The sequence below is a fragment of the Macaca nemestrina genome, chromosome 7 (genome assembly GCF_043159975.1).
Source record: "Macaca nemestrina isolate mMacNem1 chromosome 7, mMacNem.hap1, whole genome shotgun sequence".
NCBI classification, from domain to species: Eukaryota; Metazoa; Chordata; class Mammalia; order Primates; family Cercopithecidae; genus Macaca; species Macaca nemestrina.
This window is the reverse complement of record NC_092131.1, coordinates 137,644,046-137,659,410: the sequence shown is the minus strand read 5'-3', so window position 1 is coordinate 137,659,410 and position 15,365 is coordinate 137,644,046. Positions and strand designations below refer to the sequence as shown.

The window sequence follows — 15,365 nt, the reverse complement described above, 5'->3', positions numbered from 1 at the left end:
TCCTGCCTCAGCCTCCCGAGTAGCTGGGACTACAGGCACGCCACTGGGCCCGGCTAGTTTTTTTTTGTATTTTTTAGTAGAGACGGGGTTTCACCGTGTTAGCCAGGATGGTCTCGATTTCCTGACCTCGTGATCCACCCGTCTCGGCCTCCCAAAGTGCTGTTTGTTTGTTTGAGACGGAGTCTCTGTCACCTAGGCTGGAGTTCAGTGATGTGCTCTCGGCTCACTGCAACTTCTGCTTCCCAGGTTCAAGCAATTCTTCTGCCGCAGCCTCCTGAGTAGCTGGGATTACAGGTGCCTGCCACCACACCCAGCTAATTTTCGCATTTTTAGTAGAGACAGAGTTTTGCCATGTTGGCCAGGCCTCCTGACCTCAGGTGATCCACCCACCTCGGCCTCCCAAAGTGCTGGGATTACAGGCATGAGCCACCGCGCCGGCCTGTAATTTTATTATTAAAGAGGTTGCACATACCTCTATATTTTTTTCAATTAGATGTTAAGGTAATCATTCTGAGAAAAAATGGTTCTGATTCTACGTACTCTCCTTGTTTGTTTGTTTTTAGTCTCTGTCAGGCTGGAGTACATTGGTATGAACACATTTTACTGCAGCAATTCTCCTGCCTTAGCCTCCCAAGTAGCTGAGTCTACAGGCATGTACCACCGTGTCTGGCTAATTTTTAAATTGTTTGTACAGATGGGCTCTCATCATGTTGCCCAGGCTAGTCTTGAACTCCGAGACTCAAGTGATCCTCCCACCTCAGCGTCCCAAAGTGTTGCAATTACAGGAGTGAGCCACTGCACCCAGCCACCTAACCCATTTTGGATCTTGGGTGTATCATAATCTATGGCTCTCTTTTCTGGGATATATAAATTTATAATATGCTGTCAAAGAAGATAGCACAACCATGGAATCAATGTTGGCTTTAGAGTTATACTCGAGCTCAGATTTTGTTTCTAGGGACTAATTTCTTTCTTTCTTTCTTTCTTCTTTCTTTCTTTCTTTCTTTCCTTTCTTTCTTTCTTTTCTTTCTTTCTTTCTTTCTTTCTTTCTTTCTTTCTTTCTTCCTTTCTTTCTTTCTTCCTTTCTTTCTTCCTTTCTTCCTTTCTTCCTTTCTTCCTTTCTTTCCTTTCTTTCCTTTCTTTCCTTCCTTTCTTTCTTTCTTTCTTTCTTTCTTTTTCTTTCTTTCTTTTTCTTTCTTTCTTTCTTTCTTTCTTTCTTTCTTTCCTTTCTTTCCTTTCTTTCCTTTCTTTCCTTTCTTTCCTTCCTTTCCTTCCTTTCCTTCCTTTCCTTCCTTTCCTTCCTTTCCTTCCTTTCCTTCCTTTCCTTCCTTTCCTTCCTTCCTTTCTTCCTTTCTTCCTTTCTTCCTTTCTTTCTTTCTTTCTTTCCTTTCTTTCCTTTCTTTCCTTTCTTTCCTTTCTTTCCTTTCTTTCCTTTCTTTCCTTTCTTTCTTTCTTTCTTAGATGGAGTCTTGCTCTGTCGCCCAGGCTGGAGTGCAGTGGCGCGGTCTCGGCTCACTGCAAGTGTTGCACCCCGGGTTCACTCCATTCTCCTGCCTCAGATTCCCTAGTAGCTGGGACTACAGGTGTCCGCCACAACGCCTGGCTATTTTTTTGTATTTTTAGTGGAGACAGGGTTTCACCGTGTTAGCCAGGATGGTCTCAAACCTCAGCTCCCCAAAGTGCTGAGATTACGGGCATGAGCCACTGTGCCCGGCCACTTGTCTAATTTCTAACTGTGTGAACTCAGTACATTTATAGTCATCTCTGAACTTTAGTTACTTTATCTGTAAAATAAAGATAATACAAACTGTCTTACAGGATTATTGTGAAAATTAAATAGCATGTATACTAAGTGCCTCAGCATTTAGCAGGTTCTTATTAAACTGAAACTGTTCATTTCTGCCCCTTTTGTGAAATTTTCTTTTTTTCTTCCATTATTTATTGTTTAGTTTTGATAATATAAAAGTATATTTAGGCTGGTGTGGTGGATCATGTTTGGAATCCCAGTACTTTGAGAGGCTGAGTTGGGAAGATTGCCTGAAGCCTGGACTTTGAGACCAGCCTGGGCAACATAGTGAGACCCCCTTTCTACAAAAATTTAAAAATTCAGACACAATGGCATGTGCCTGTTGTCTCAGCTACTCAGGAGGCTGAGGTGAGAGGATCGCTTGAGCCTGAGTTTGAGACTGCAGTGAGCTATGATCACACCACTGCACTCCAAACTGGGCAACAGCATTAGATCCTGTCTTGAAAAAACGTATATTTAAAGGTAATATTCAGCAAATTTTTTCACTGAGAAGGCATTTTTATGTCACATTCTTAAATACTTTGGTGCCCTTAGTGAACCAAATTTTTATAAAGGAAGAAAAGATCCCTACCATTTATTGAAAACCTGTCATGTGTCAAGCACTGCTTAATGCTGTACAAGTAAGTCCTGGACTGTGTACTTATTTTCCGTTGAAATGAAGGCTCTGGGCCATCAGGCCAGAACCAGATCTTCTGATGTTTTGTTCTTTGTTGCACACTGGTACAACTAATTTGTATTTAGAGGCTGACACCATTTGACTTCCTTATTGAATTTCAGGGGTGGAGAATTCTGGAAAGGTGGACATCTCTACCAAGGACCTTCTTCCTCATCAAGAATTGCGAATTAAGTCTGGTCTGGAGAAGGCTATCAAGCATAAAGACAAACTGTTAGAGTTTGACAGAACTAGGTATGAAAGGGTTAGAATAAGAAATGCTAAGAAATAAACTAGTCTACAGATTCTGGCCATTATTTTGGTACTTGATACCTTCTCAAAGTGGAGTGTGAAAGAGTTAATAGCAAAAGAAGAGCTGGATGCTCTACATAGGAGGCCTACATCTTGTTTTTTAATCCATATTTGAATAATATAGGCTCCCACCAAAAGAATCCTGTCCCGTAGCATTTTTTGATTCCTGGTAAATGTTAGTCTATCCCCTGGACAGTTGATGTGACTTGACATAATTCACCACTTGTTTTACTTGTAGCCATTCATTCACTCACCTGTATTAGAGTACCTATTATGTGCAAACTGTTAGGCTGGGCTGTGGAGAATCTGTAAGGAATTGCCTCTGGGAGAACATAGGTTATGCCCTATCATAGGAAGGCATGATTTACCCTTCTTCTTTCCTTTGACTAAATTTGTTTTTTGATTCAATAATCAGTATATTAAAATACAACTAAATTGACATTATACTCCTGCATTATTATTGTGTAGCCCATTGACTTCTCTCTGTGAGACAGATTTATGATAATTCTGTTTTTGACTTCCTCCTTATTTTTTTCTTTTGAACAAAATATTCGTTGAAAACCAGTTGGTGGTAAAAAATGTTTGGATAGGATTTATATGTTCCCTTCTCAAATGACTCTGTGAGGGTCCTCAGAGAGACCCTGAATCTCTTGTAACCTGAGAGTCTATTCCTGGCATTGTAATCTTTTGATGAGACATTCCTGCTACTTCCAAACCATTTGCTATGAATACATGAGATAAAATTTAGAAAACTATTCCTTAAATAAACCCATCACAAGGTGTGTAACTCATACTCACTCTTCATCCTTTCAGTATCACATTTCACCATACTCAGTAAAACGTATTTTTAGAAATACGTCTTACTAAAACTACAAAAAAATTAGCCGAGCGTAGTGGCGGGCACCTGTAGTCCCAGCTACTCAGGAGGCTGAGGCAGGAGAATGGTATGAACCCAGGAGGCGGAGGTTGTGGTGAGCTGAGATTGCGCCACTGCACTCTAGCCTAGGCGACAGAGCGAGACTCTGTCTCAAAAAAAAAAGAGAGATAAATGGAATGCACTTCTTGATCAACAGAAACTGGAAAAGGGTCTCTCCCTATTGTTGCTGCTTTGCTGGTGTGTTCATGGGTACCAGTTTCATTATCTAGGTTTTTGTATAAGACCAATTTCCACCAGGCACAGTGGCTCACGCCTGTAAGCCTAACACTTTGGGAGGCCAAGGCAGACGGATTGTTTGAACCTGAAAGTTTGAGAGTAGCCTGGGCAACATAGCAAAACCCCGTCTGTACAAAAACAGAAATTACCTAGGCGTAATGTCATATGTCTGTAATCCCAGCTACTTGGGAGGCTGAGGTGGGAGGATGGATTGAGACTGGGAGGTGGAGGTTACAGTGAGCCGAGATTAATCCAGTGCATTCCAGCCTGGGTGTCATAGCGAGATTGTCTCAAAAAAAAAAAAAAAAATTTCTTCCAGAGTACTGTTAAAAATGTTTCTATTCTAAGTCTGCTTTATTTTTGTTTTATTTTTGTGTGTGTATGATCTGCCAGCCTCAGTCTCCCAAAGTGCTGGAATTACAGGTGTGAGCCACTGCACCTGGCCTAAGAAGACAAAATTTTTTTACAATTCTAGCTGAGTATGAAAATTTGAAGTCAATATATGAATCTAACTTCAGTATTTCCCTTATGTCTATTTATGTCACTATTTGTAATTATGGGGAAACTTAATCTTAACTGGATTTATGACATTGGAGTAATCACTCAACTTCTGTAAGCCCCAGGCTTATTATATGTAGAATGAGAGAATTAGACCATCAAGATTGTTTCCAGTTTTTAGTTTCTCTGTCAGTATGATCTTAGAAATAGGCCTGATTGTCATATCTTGGAACTTGGCCCCAGTGCATTAGTAAGAGCCTGCAAAGTGGGGTATAGGTAATACCATATAGTATAGGGTAATAGAATGTCTTAAGAGTAAATAGTTGGCCAGGCGCAGTGACTCACACCTGTAATCCTAGCACTTTGGGAGGCCAAGGTGGGTGGATCACAAGGCCAGGAGTTCAAGACCAGCCTGGCCAAGATGGTGAAACCCCATCCCTACTAAAAATACAAAACTTAGCCAGGCATGGTGTCGCACCTGTAATCCCAGCCACTTGGGAGGCTGAGGCAGAGAATTGCTTGAACTGAGGAGGCAGTCATGCCACTGCACTCCACCCTGGGCGACAGAGCAAGACTTTGTCTCAAAAAAAAAAGAAAAAAGTAAATAGTTAAGCTACAGAACTGAGACTTCAGCATAGAACTCCAGTAAGCAAGTAAGCCTAGGAAGAATAGACTGGATCCCAGTTACAGAGGGACTAGGATACTTAGTAAGCTGTCAGACATGAACTCAGATGCAGCAAAACTAGGCTGAAGCCCAGCTTTCAGAAGGCAGAGGCTGGACTAATATGAAAGGTGGAAGGAAAATGGATTACGGTGCTGTGTCTTTTCTTGCCTGAGGTTGAGATAAGTTCTAAGAGCTGAGCCTACACTGGAAATAAAACATATGCAGAGCTTGACTTGATTTTGGAATATATTTGAGATATTAAGCTACCTTGAAACTGTTTTCCAATAATCGGTCCTTATTTGTCAACAGATGACCTAATTACCATGTGTTCCCTTTTTCTCAGTATTCGAAGGACCCAAGTCATTGATGATGAGTCAGATTACTTTGCCAGTGATTCTAACCAATGGTTGTCCAAACTTGAGCGGGAAACCTTGCAGAAGCGAGAGGAGGAGCTGAGAGAACTTCGACATGCCTCTCGACTTTCTAAGAAGGTCACCATTGACTTTGCAGGAAGGAAGATCCTGGAAGAAGAAAATTCACTAGCGGAATATCATAGCAGGTGAGTGAGCAGCACTAGGAAGGGTGTCAAAGAAGGAATAGGTTGACCATAAAGGATTTTCCCTTTCTAGTGGATCTTTTATTTTTGTTGATTTAAAAAATGTGTTTATTTGGAATAGGAAGCATGTAAGAATAGCTAAGAAAAAGTTTTTAAATGAACACTCCTACCAGATAATTACTGATTTTTGTAGGTTTTTTTTTGAGATGGAGTCTCCCTTTGTTGCCCAGGCTGGAGCACAGTGACCCGATCTTGGCTCACTGCAACCTCCGCTCCCGGGTTCAAGCCATTCTCCTACGTCAGCCCCTTGAGTAGCTGGGATTACAGGTGCGTGCCACCATGCCCAGCTAATTTTTGTATTTTTAGTAAAGACAGGTTTTCACCATGTTGGCCAGGCTGGTCTCAAACTCCTAACCTCAAGTGATCCACCTGCCTCAGCCTCCCAAGTTGCTGGGATTATAGGCATGAGTCCCTGTGCCCAGCAAAAAAAAATTTTTAAAACAATGAGATATAGTTTGGGCACAGAAATAGGTTAATGAAACAGAATCCAGAAAGAGATTGGTATGTTTACATTGCGTGTGTATGTGTGCACGGGTGTGTGTATATATATATATATGTGAATTTAGTAATCAATAAAGCTAACATTTTTAATCGCTAAAGAAATAATTAAAATTGTTTTTTGGAATAATTGCCTGTTTGGAAAAAAATCTAGGTAATGTCTCTACCTCAAACCATTCTATGATGCTGTAATAAGTTTCACTACAGAGTTAAATATAAATAATATAAAGGGGGCCGGGCGCGGTGGCTCAAGCCTGTGATCCCAGCACTTTGGGAGGCCGAGACGGGTGGATCACAAGGGCAGGAGATCGAGACCATCCTGGATAACACGGTGAAACCCCGCCTCTACTAAAAAAATACAAAAAAACTAGCCGGGCGTGGTGGCGGGCGCCTGTAGTCCCAGCTACTCGGGAGGCTGAGGCAGGAGAATGGCGGGAACCCGGGGGGCGGAGCTTGCAGTGAGCTGAGATCCGGCCACTGCACTCCAGCCTGGGTGACAGAGCAAGACTCCGTCTCAAAAAAAAAAATAAAATAAAATAAAGGGATCAGAAAGAAATACAGAATCATAGGAGAATATAATTATAGTCTTGGTGTGATAAAGCTCTTCCGAAGCAAGATACAAAATCCTGAAGTCATGCCTGTATAAGATATTTTAAATAAAAAGACAGTACCAAGTTGGAAGAAAGTATTTTAAGTAGTTTTAACAGTCAAAGGAGCAATATCCATACTATATAAGTAAGAACTCTAGCAAATTAAAAGAAAACAACCAAAAACTCCAGCAGAAAAATGGACAAAAACTAAGAACAAACAATTTACAAGTGGGGACGTACAAATAGCCAATAACATTTGAAAAGATGTTCAACTAGCCATCAGGAAATACAGATTTAAAAACATAATGTATCAGTTTTTTTTTGTGCATCAAATTTGGCTTAAATTTTTTTTAAAAAAATACTGCATATTGTGTGGATATAGGAAAATGGGGATATTCTGTTACTGTGAATGGGAGTATTAAAATGGTGTAGCCTACATACTGTAGGATTTTAACTATTCAGTAGTTTCCAGGGATTAGAAGAGAGGGAGGAATAAATAGAAGGAGCACAGAGAAGATTTTTAAGGCAGTGAAACTACTCTGTATGTAATTATAATGGTAAATATATGTCATTATAAATTTATCGGCCGGGCGCGGTGGCTCAAGCCTGTAATCCCAGCACTTTGGGAGGCCGAGACAGGCAGATCATGAGGTCAGGAGATCGAGACCATCCTGGCTAACATGGTGAAACCCCGTCTCTACTAAAAAAAAAAAAAAATTAGCCGGGCATGGTGGCGGGCGCCTGTAGTCCCAGCAACTCGGGAGGCTGAGGCAAGAGAATGGCGGGAACCCGGGAGGCGGAGCTTGCAGTGAGCTGAGATCCGGCCACTGCACTCCAGCCCAGGCGACAGAGCGACACTCCGTCTCAAAAAATAAAAAAAATAAAAATAAAAATAAATTTGTCCAAACCCATAAATTGTACAACACCAGGAGTGAACGCTAATGTAAACCATGGCTTTTGGGTGCTAATGATGTGTCAGTGTAGGTTGATCAGTTGTAACAAATGTACCACTCTGGTGAGGGATGCTAATAATGGTGGAGCCTATGTATTTGGGAGGTCTTGGGGAATGTGGATAACCTCTGTATATTATTCTCAGTTTTGCTCTGAACCTAAAACTGATCTAAAAAATAAAACCTAAGGCTGGGTGCAGTGGCTCACACCTGTAATTTCAGCACTTTGGGAGGCCAAAGTGGGAGGATCACTTGAGGCCAGGAGTTCAAGACCAGCCTGGGCAACATATTGAGACCCCACCTTAAAAATAAAGTCTATTAGGCCGGGTGCGGTGGCTCAAGCCTGTAATCCCAGCACTTTGGGAGGCCGAGGCGGGCGGATCACAAGGTCAAGGAGTTCGAGACCAGCCTGGCCAATATGGTGAAACCCCGTCTCTACTGAAAGTACAAAAGTTAGCCAGGAGTGGTGGCGGACACCTGTAGTCCCAGCTACTCGGGAGGCTGAGGCAGGAGAATCGCTTGAACCCAGGAGGTGGAGGTGGTAGTGAGCCATCATCGGGCCACTGTACTCCAGCCTGGGAGATAGAGCGAGACTCCGTCTCAAAAAAAAAAAAAAGAAAAGTCTTTTAACATAAATACATAAACAAAAAAGTTACAACTTTTTAGAAGATAATATTTAAATTGTGCATTCTTTGACTTATCAGCTACACACCAGATATCAATATAACAATTTCATTTTCCCTTGTCAAAGATGTTTAAAAAATATTTGCCATTCTGAGACATGAAAAATGATATTTCATTCTAATTTTTATTCACATTCCTTTGCTTTAGTTGTATGCTAGTAAGTTTGAGTGTTCTAAAAATGTGTTCATTTGCTTTTTATTATTTCTTTTATAGATTCTAGAGTTCTGGATATACTTATCATTATACTGTGTCAAATCTATTCCCCTCTTTCAGACCTCATTGTCCCCACCCTATTTTAGACTCACCTCATCATAAAAATTCTTGTACTTTTTAAAAGCTTCAGACCTTTGTTTCTGATTTTTCCTTGGTTTGGAAATTCCTCCCCCAATCTTTGCATTTCACATACCTACCTCTCCCTTGAACCTACATGATACAACATGTTGGATGAAGGGATAATAACCACTAAACGGATTGTGCCTGTTTCATGGTAATTATTACATCCCCTCATGTATGATTCATCATCTGTACGGCTGTCTTAAATCTGCCACTTGGATCGAAAGCCTCTTAAAAAAAAAACAAAAAAGAAAGCCTCTTGAAGGCAGGAACAGTATCTTCTCCACCTTTTAAGCTGCCTTACATATGAGATATTCCTAACAACATATATTGAATTGAACTGAAGGTCAAGTTTAGCCTTTCCCGTTAGTTGAAGCTTTTCATTATGGTGTGCCTCAGAATTATTATTGTTATCCACAAACGTTTGTCAAGCATCCAACAGGAGCATTGATAGAGTAGCAAGTACTGTACAGCTATAGAATGAATTAAGATAGGGTTCCTTCAGGGCTTATGATCTCTTACTAACTAACCAGTAGGTTTCCACAATCTTTTTTTTTTTTTTTTTTTTTTTTTTTGTAGAGACGGAGTCTCGCTCTGTCGCCCGGGCTGGAGTGCAGTGGCCGGATCTCAGCTCACTGCAAGCTCCGCCTCCCGGGTTTACGCCATTCTCCTGCCTCAGCCTCCCGTGTAGCTGGGACTACAGGCGCCCGCCACCTCGCCCGGCTAATTTTTTGTATTTTTAGTAGAGACGGGGTTTCACCGTGTTAGCCAGGATGGTCTCGATCTCCTGACCTCGTGATCCGCCCGTCTCGGCCTCCCAAAGTGCTAGGATTACAGGCTTGAGCCACCGCGCCCGGCGGTTTCCACAATCTTTAAATGAAAATCATCACATTCTTTTATAGGTTTAGAGCCAGATATCCAGTGCCAACATCATAGGCACGGGATAACATGGGATATATCCAATGGTTGTTTAGATAGTAGGTAATATAGGACCTTAGAGAAAGGATTAAGCATTTTTGTGCTGGGCCAGTAGGGTACCTCTTTATAATTTCTGAGCCTTCAAGCAAAGATAGAATGCAGACCAGTGAGCAGGAGTGGAGAAAGGACTGCTGAGTAAGCAGAGGAATAACTGTATAGGTTGTATTGAGAAGATGAGCTGCCATAGAATACTCTTCTGTGGGTCAGGGTATTCCTAGGCAACTTTTTTTTTTTTTTTTCTTTTTGTGGCAGGGCCTTATTGACTGTTGCCCAAGCTGGAGGGCAGTGGCACCTCGAACTCCTGGGCTCAAGAGATCCTCCCATCTCATCCTCCCAAGTAGCTGGGACTACAGGTGTGAGCCACCACGCCCAGCTAATTTATTTTTTTGTAGAACCAGGCTCTCTATGTTGCCCAAGCTGGTCTCAAACTCCAGGCCTCAAGTGATCCTCCCTCTTTGGCCTATGATAGTGTTGGAATTATAGGTATGAGCCACCACTCCTGACCTCTAGGCAGCTTTTCTGGTCTTGGCCTGTTTAATGATCTTGTTGAGCAGGTGAATGACTGTAGTGTGCCTTGTGTATTTTCTTGGTATTCTGGAACTTTATTTTATTTTATTTTATTTTTTGAGACAGAATCTCGCTCTATTGCCCAGGTTGGAGTACAGTGGCACAATCTTGGCTCACTGCAACCTCCTCCTTGCAGTTTCAAGTGATTCTCCTGCCTCAGCCTCCTGAGTAGCTGGGACTGCAGGCATGTGCCACCATGCTAAGCTAATTTTTGTATTTTTAGTAGAGACGGGGTTTCACCATATTGGCCAGGATGGTCTCAATCTCTTGACCTTGTGATCCACCCACCTTGGCCTCCCAAAGTGCTGGAATTACAGGAGTGAGCCACTGTGCCTGGACATTCTAGAACATTTATTAACTCATATTCCTTAGGGTTTTTGGTATGAGAAGGGGTTGGAGTAGGGAGTAGGGAAGGTCATCCATAGACTCCTCTTTATATTCCAAATTTTATTACTATTAAAGCATTTTATGTTGGTGGTAAGGACATTCTGAGCATAGAACATTACCAATTGTTGCATCCTTTTGGTTTATTATCACAGACTAGATGAGACAATACAGGCCATTGCCAATGGAACCTTGAACCAGCCACTGACCAAATTGGATAGATCTTCTGAAGAGCCTTTGGGAGTTCTGGTAAATCCCAACATGTACCAGTCCCCTCCCCAGGTTAGTGGACCTTTGCTCTAACTGTTAATAAGAGAAGTTTGGCCCTAAATTTGCCTTCTTTTAAGTATGTATATTTCATAGACTTTAGATACCAATCAGCTGTCTCGACACACCTGCCAACCTCATTCTCTGGCCCACGTTTTTTCCATTTTTATTGTAGTACTTCTGACAAATTGACTTGTTTTATCTTCCAAGTGTTTCCCAAGAAAGAGTTTTGTTAAGTACTATAGAAATTTAGAAAGCCGGGCGCGGTGGCTCAAGCCTGTAATCCCAGCACTTTGGGAGGCCGAGGCGGGTGGATCACGAGGTCAGGAGATCGAGACTATCCTGGCTAACACGGTGAAACCCCGTCTCTACTAAAAATACAAAAAACTAGCCGGGCGTGGTGGCGGGCGCCTGTAGTCTCAGCTACTTGGGAGGCTGAGGCGGGAGAATGGCGTGAACCCGGGAGGCGGAGCTTGCAGTGAGCCGAGATCATGCCACTGCACTCCAGCCTGGGAGACACAGTGAGACTCCGTCTCAAAAAAAAAAAAAAAAAAAAAGAAATTTAGACAAAAATACCGTGGTCGTTTTGTTAATGTTTTTATTTTATTTTATTTTATTATTTTATGTTATGTTATGTTATGTTATGTTATGTTATGTTATTTTTTTTGAGACGGAGTCTCACTCTGTCACCCAGGCTGGAGTGCAGTGGCGCGATCTCAGCTCACTGCAAGCTCCGCCTCCCGGGTTCACGCCATTCTCCCGCCTCAGCCTCCCGAGTAGCTGGGACTACAGGCGCCCGCCACCACACCCAGCTAATTTTTTGTATTTTTTAGTAGAGACGGAGTTTCACCGTGTTAGCCAGGATGGTCTAGATCTCCTGACCTCACGATCCACCCGCCTCGGCCTCCCAAAGTGCTGGGATTACAGACGTGAGCCAATGCGCCTGGTCTCTTTATCTTTTATAGAATATGGGTAGTCCCATAGAGTGGTGTTTTAAATTAATTTATCAGTTCACTCATTATCATTATCCTTTGTTTTACCATCCAGTATATTGAAACTCTACTATGGATAAGCACAATAATAAGTGATCAAGCAGACACTGATTCTATCCTCAAATAACTCACAAACTAGTAGGGATAAAGATCTATGTAAGCAGCTCTAATAAATGCTAATAGAGTATAAGTATTAAGTGCTGTGGAAATCCGGAGGAGCAGGAGACTACTGCTAGCTGAGGGCAGTCAATGGGTTTTATAGGGAAGCTGGCATTCATTAAAAGTAAGTATTCACCAGGTGCACTTTGGGAGGCCGAGGCGGGCAGATTGCTTGAGCCTGGGAGTTCTAGACCAGCCTGAGCAACATGGCGAAACCCTGTCTCTACTAAAAATACAAAAATTAGCTGGGCATGGTGGCGTGGTGCCTGTAGTCCCAGCTACTTAGGAGGCTGAGTCGGGAGAATCACCTGAGCCCAGGAGGCAGAGGTTGCAATGAACTATGATCATGCCACTGCACTCCAGCCTGGGCGACAGAGAGAGACCCTGTCTCAAAAAAAAAAAAGTAAATATTTGAGAAAAATATATGTTTGGGAATGGTGGAGAAAAAAATTGCAGGCAGAATGAATTGTAGGAACAAGGGCTTGTATACATAAAAACATGGGATATAGATATAGGAATTTCCAAGCACACAAATCTGGAGAGGGAATTCCAGGCAGAAGGTACAACACGTACAAAGGCTTAGCAGCTTAAGAGCATTGCAGGTTTGGGGAATCACAAATAATTAACTATTGTTATGGACTGGTAAGTGTATTAGTTTCCCAGGGCTGCTGTAACAAAGTACCACAAACTAGGTGACCTAAAACAACAGAAATTTATTCTCCCACACCTGGGGACTAAAAGCCAGAAATCAAGGTGTTGAAAAGACTACATTCCCTCCGAAGGCTTTACAGGAGAATGCTTCCTTACCTCTTTAAGCTTCTGGTGTCTCTAGGTGTCTTTGGCCTTGTAGCTCATCACTCTAATCTCTGCCTCTGTCTTCACATAGACTTCCCTGTGTGTGTCTCTGTCACTGTGTGCCCTCTCCTCTTACAAGGATACAAGTCATTGGATTTAGGGCCTACTATAATCCAATATAACCTCATCTTACACTGATTACATCTGTAAAGACTATTTCCAAGTAAGGTTGTATTCACAGATTCTATCTAGGTGGACATTGATTTTGGGGGGATACTACTCAACCCAGTACAGTAAGCAACATCTGATCATGAAAGATTTTTTATCTTATGCTAATGAGTTTAGGTTTTGTCCTAAAGTAGGCAAAGAAGGGTTCTGGAAGAATTTTAACAGAAGATTGGCATGGCTTCTATGCCTACGTAGAGAATGAATTGGAAGGAAGAGTAAGTAAGATTAGAAGCTGAGAAATTGCCAAGGAAGTCATTGCAATAGCACCATGGAAAGATGATGCAAGCCCAAATTAGTATTATAGCACTAGTGGGGCAGTAGAGAGTTATTTAAAGACCAAAAGTGGGAGCTGGGCCTGAGACATAGTGATACACATCTATAGTCCCAGATACTTGGGAAGCTGAGGTGGGAGGATCACTTGAGCCCAGGAGTTGGAGGCTGCAGTGAGCTATGATTAAGCCACTACACTCCAGCCTGGATGAGACAGTGAGATCCCATCTCTAAAAAAAAAAATAATTATCATCTTAAAATAAAGACTAAAAATGGGCCGGGCGCGGTGGCTCAAGCCTGTAATCCCAGCACTTTGGGAGGCTGAGACGGGCGGATCATGAGGTCAGGAGATCGAGACCATCCTGGCTGACACGGTGAAACCCCGTCTCTACTAAAAAATACAAAAACTTGGCCGGGCGAGGTGGCGGGCGCCTGTAGTCCCAGCTACTCGGGAGGCTGAGGCAGGAGAATGGCGTAAACCCGGGAGGCGGAGCTTGCAGTGAGCTGAGATCCAGCCACTGCACTCTAGCCTGGGCGACACAGCGAGACTCCGTCTCAAAAAAAAAAAAAAAAAAAAAAAAGACTAAAAATGTAGATGAAGATACCTGCTGGCAGATTCTTTAATAGTATTATTGAAAGATAATGAGGAATTAATTTAGGAAAATGGCAGTGTAATTAGAGGCAATAGCTGTAGTAGAAATAGAAAAAATAATTTGGGCCTCAAGATTGTTCACATACTAACATTTTATGAAATTATTTATTTCCAGCCACGTGTGGTGGCTGACATCTATAATCCTAGCATTTTGGGAGGCCGAGGTGGGAGGATCACTTGAAGCCAAGAGGTCAAGACCAGCCTGGGCAATAGAGCAAGACAGTGTCTGAAAAAAATTTTTGTAAAATAAATTATTTATCCTATAGTGGATCAATTCTTTTTCCTCTTTGGTCCTCTGTAAGAACTTCTATCTCCTATTTAATATGTAGTCAATTCTGCCTTATGTTTTGAATAGTTATTTATGTGTCTGTCTTCCACTAGGCTTTAAGTTCCTTGCAATCAAGAACCGTATCTTTTTCATATTTTATGTCTCCCTAGTTAATGTGCTTTTCACAGTTAAGTACTCAATAAATGTGTATTTAATTTGTAACAATGTGTATTTTTAAGATATGCCATAATTGACAAGAATCATAAAATTGTATGGCCGAAAGATCCTTAGAAATTCATTTAGTCCAACTTCATCCTTTTCTAGTTGGAAAAACTGAAATCTTTAGGGGTTAAATGATTGCCTAGGGTTTTGACTACCACTTGAAGTTTTTTCTTGTAAGTTATTATATTTTCATATGTATGTATGTATTTTTTTTTTTTTTTTTTTTTTTTTGAGACGGAGTCTCGCGCTGTCACCCAGGCTGGAGTGCAGTGGCTGGATCTCAGCTCACTGCAAGTTCCGCCTCCCGGGTTCACGCCATTCTCCTGCCTCCACCTCCCGAGTAGCTGGGACTACAGGCGTCCACCACCTCGGCCAGCTAGTTTTTTGTGTTTTTTAGTAGAGACGGGGTTTCACCGTGTTAACCAGGATGGTCTCGATCTCCTGACCTCGTGATCCGCCCGTCTCGGCCTCCCAAAGTGCTGGGATTACAGGCTTGAGCCACCGCGCCCGGCTATGTATGTATTTTTGAGACAGGATATTGTTCTGTCATCCAGGCAAGAGTGCAGTGGTATGATTACATCTCTCAAGAGATCCTCCCATCTCAGCTTCTCTAGTGGCTCAGACTAGAGTAGCCACGTGCCATCATACCTTACTAATTTGTATATTTTTTGTAGAGAAGGAGTTTCGCCTTGTTGCCCGGATTGGTCTTAAACTCCTGGGCTCAAGTAATCCTCCTGCCTTGGCCTCCTCAAGTGCTGGGATTACAGACATCAGCCATCGTGCCTGGCCCTTATTATTATTTTTGTTTTTGTTTTTGTTTTTGTTT

General features: G+C 42.1%; 1 protein-coding gene across 6 annotated transcripts in view; it reads left to right on the top strand.

Annotated features, from left to right (window-relative positions):
• Positions 1 to 15,365, top strand: part of LOC105488719 (thyroid hormone receptor interactor 4) — a 73,222-nt gene that overhangs the window by 20,676 nt on the left and 37,181 nt on the right. For all 6 annotated transcript variants that reach the window (XR_011625282.1, XM_071099356.1, XM_071099358.1 and 3 more), the window contains 3 exons: positions 2,585 to 2,714; positions 5,430 to 5,645; positions 10,842 to 10,968. Coding sequence is in view for 5 of the 6 variants with exons in the window: in XM_071099356.1 (XP_070955457.1) it covers positions 2,585 to 2,714; positions 5,430 to 5,645; positions 10,842 to 10,968 (473 nt within the window). In the remaining variant the exon portion in view is untranslated. The remainder of the gene's footprint in view (positions 1 to 2,584; positions 2,715 to 5,429; positions 5,646 to 10,841; positions 10,969 to 15,365) is intronic.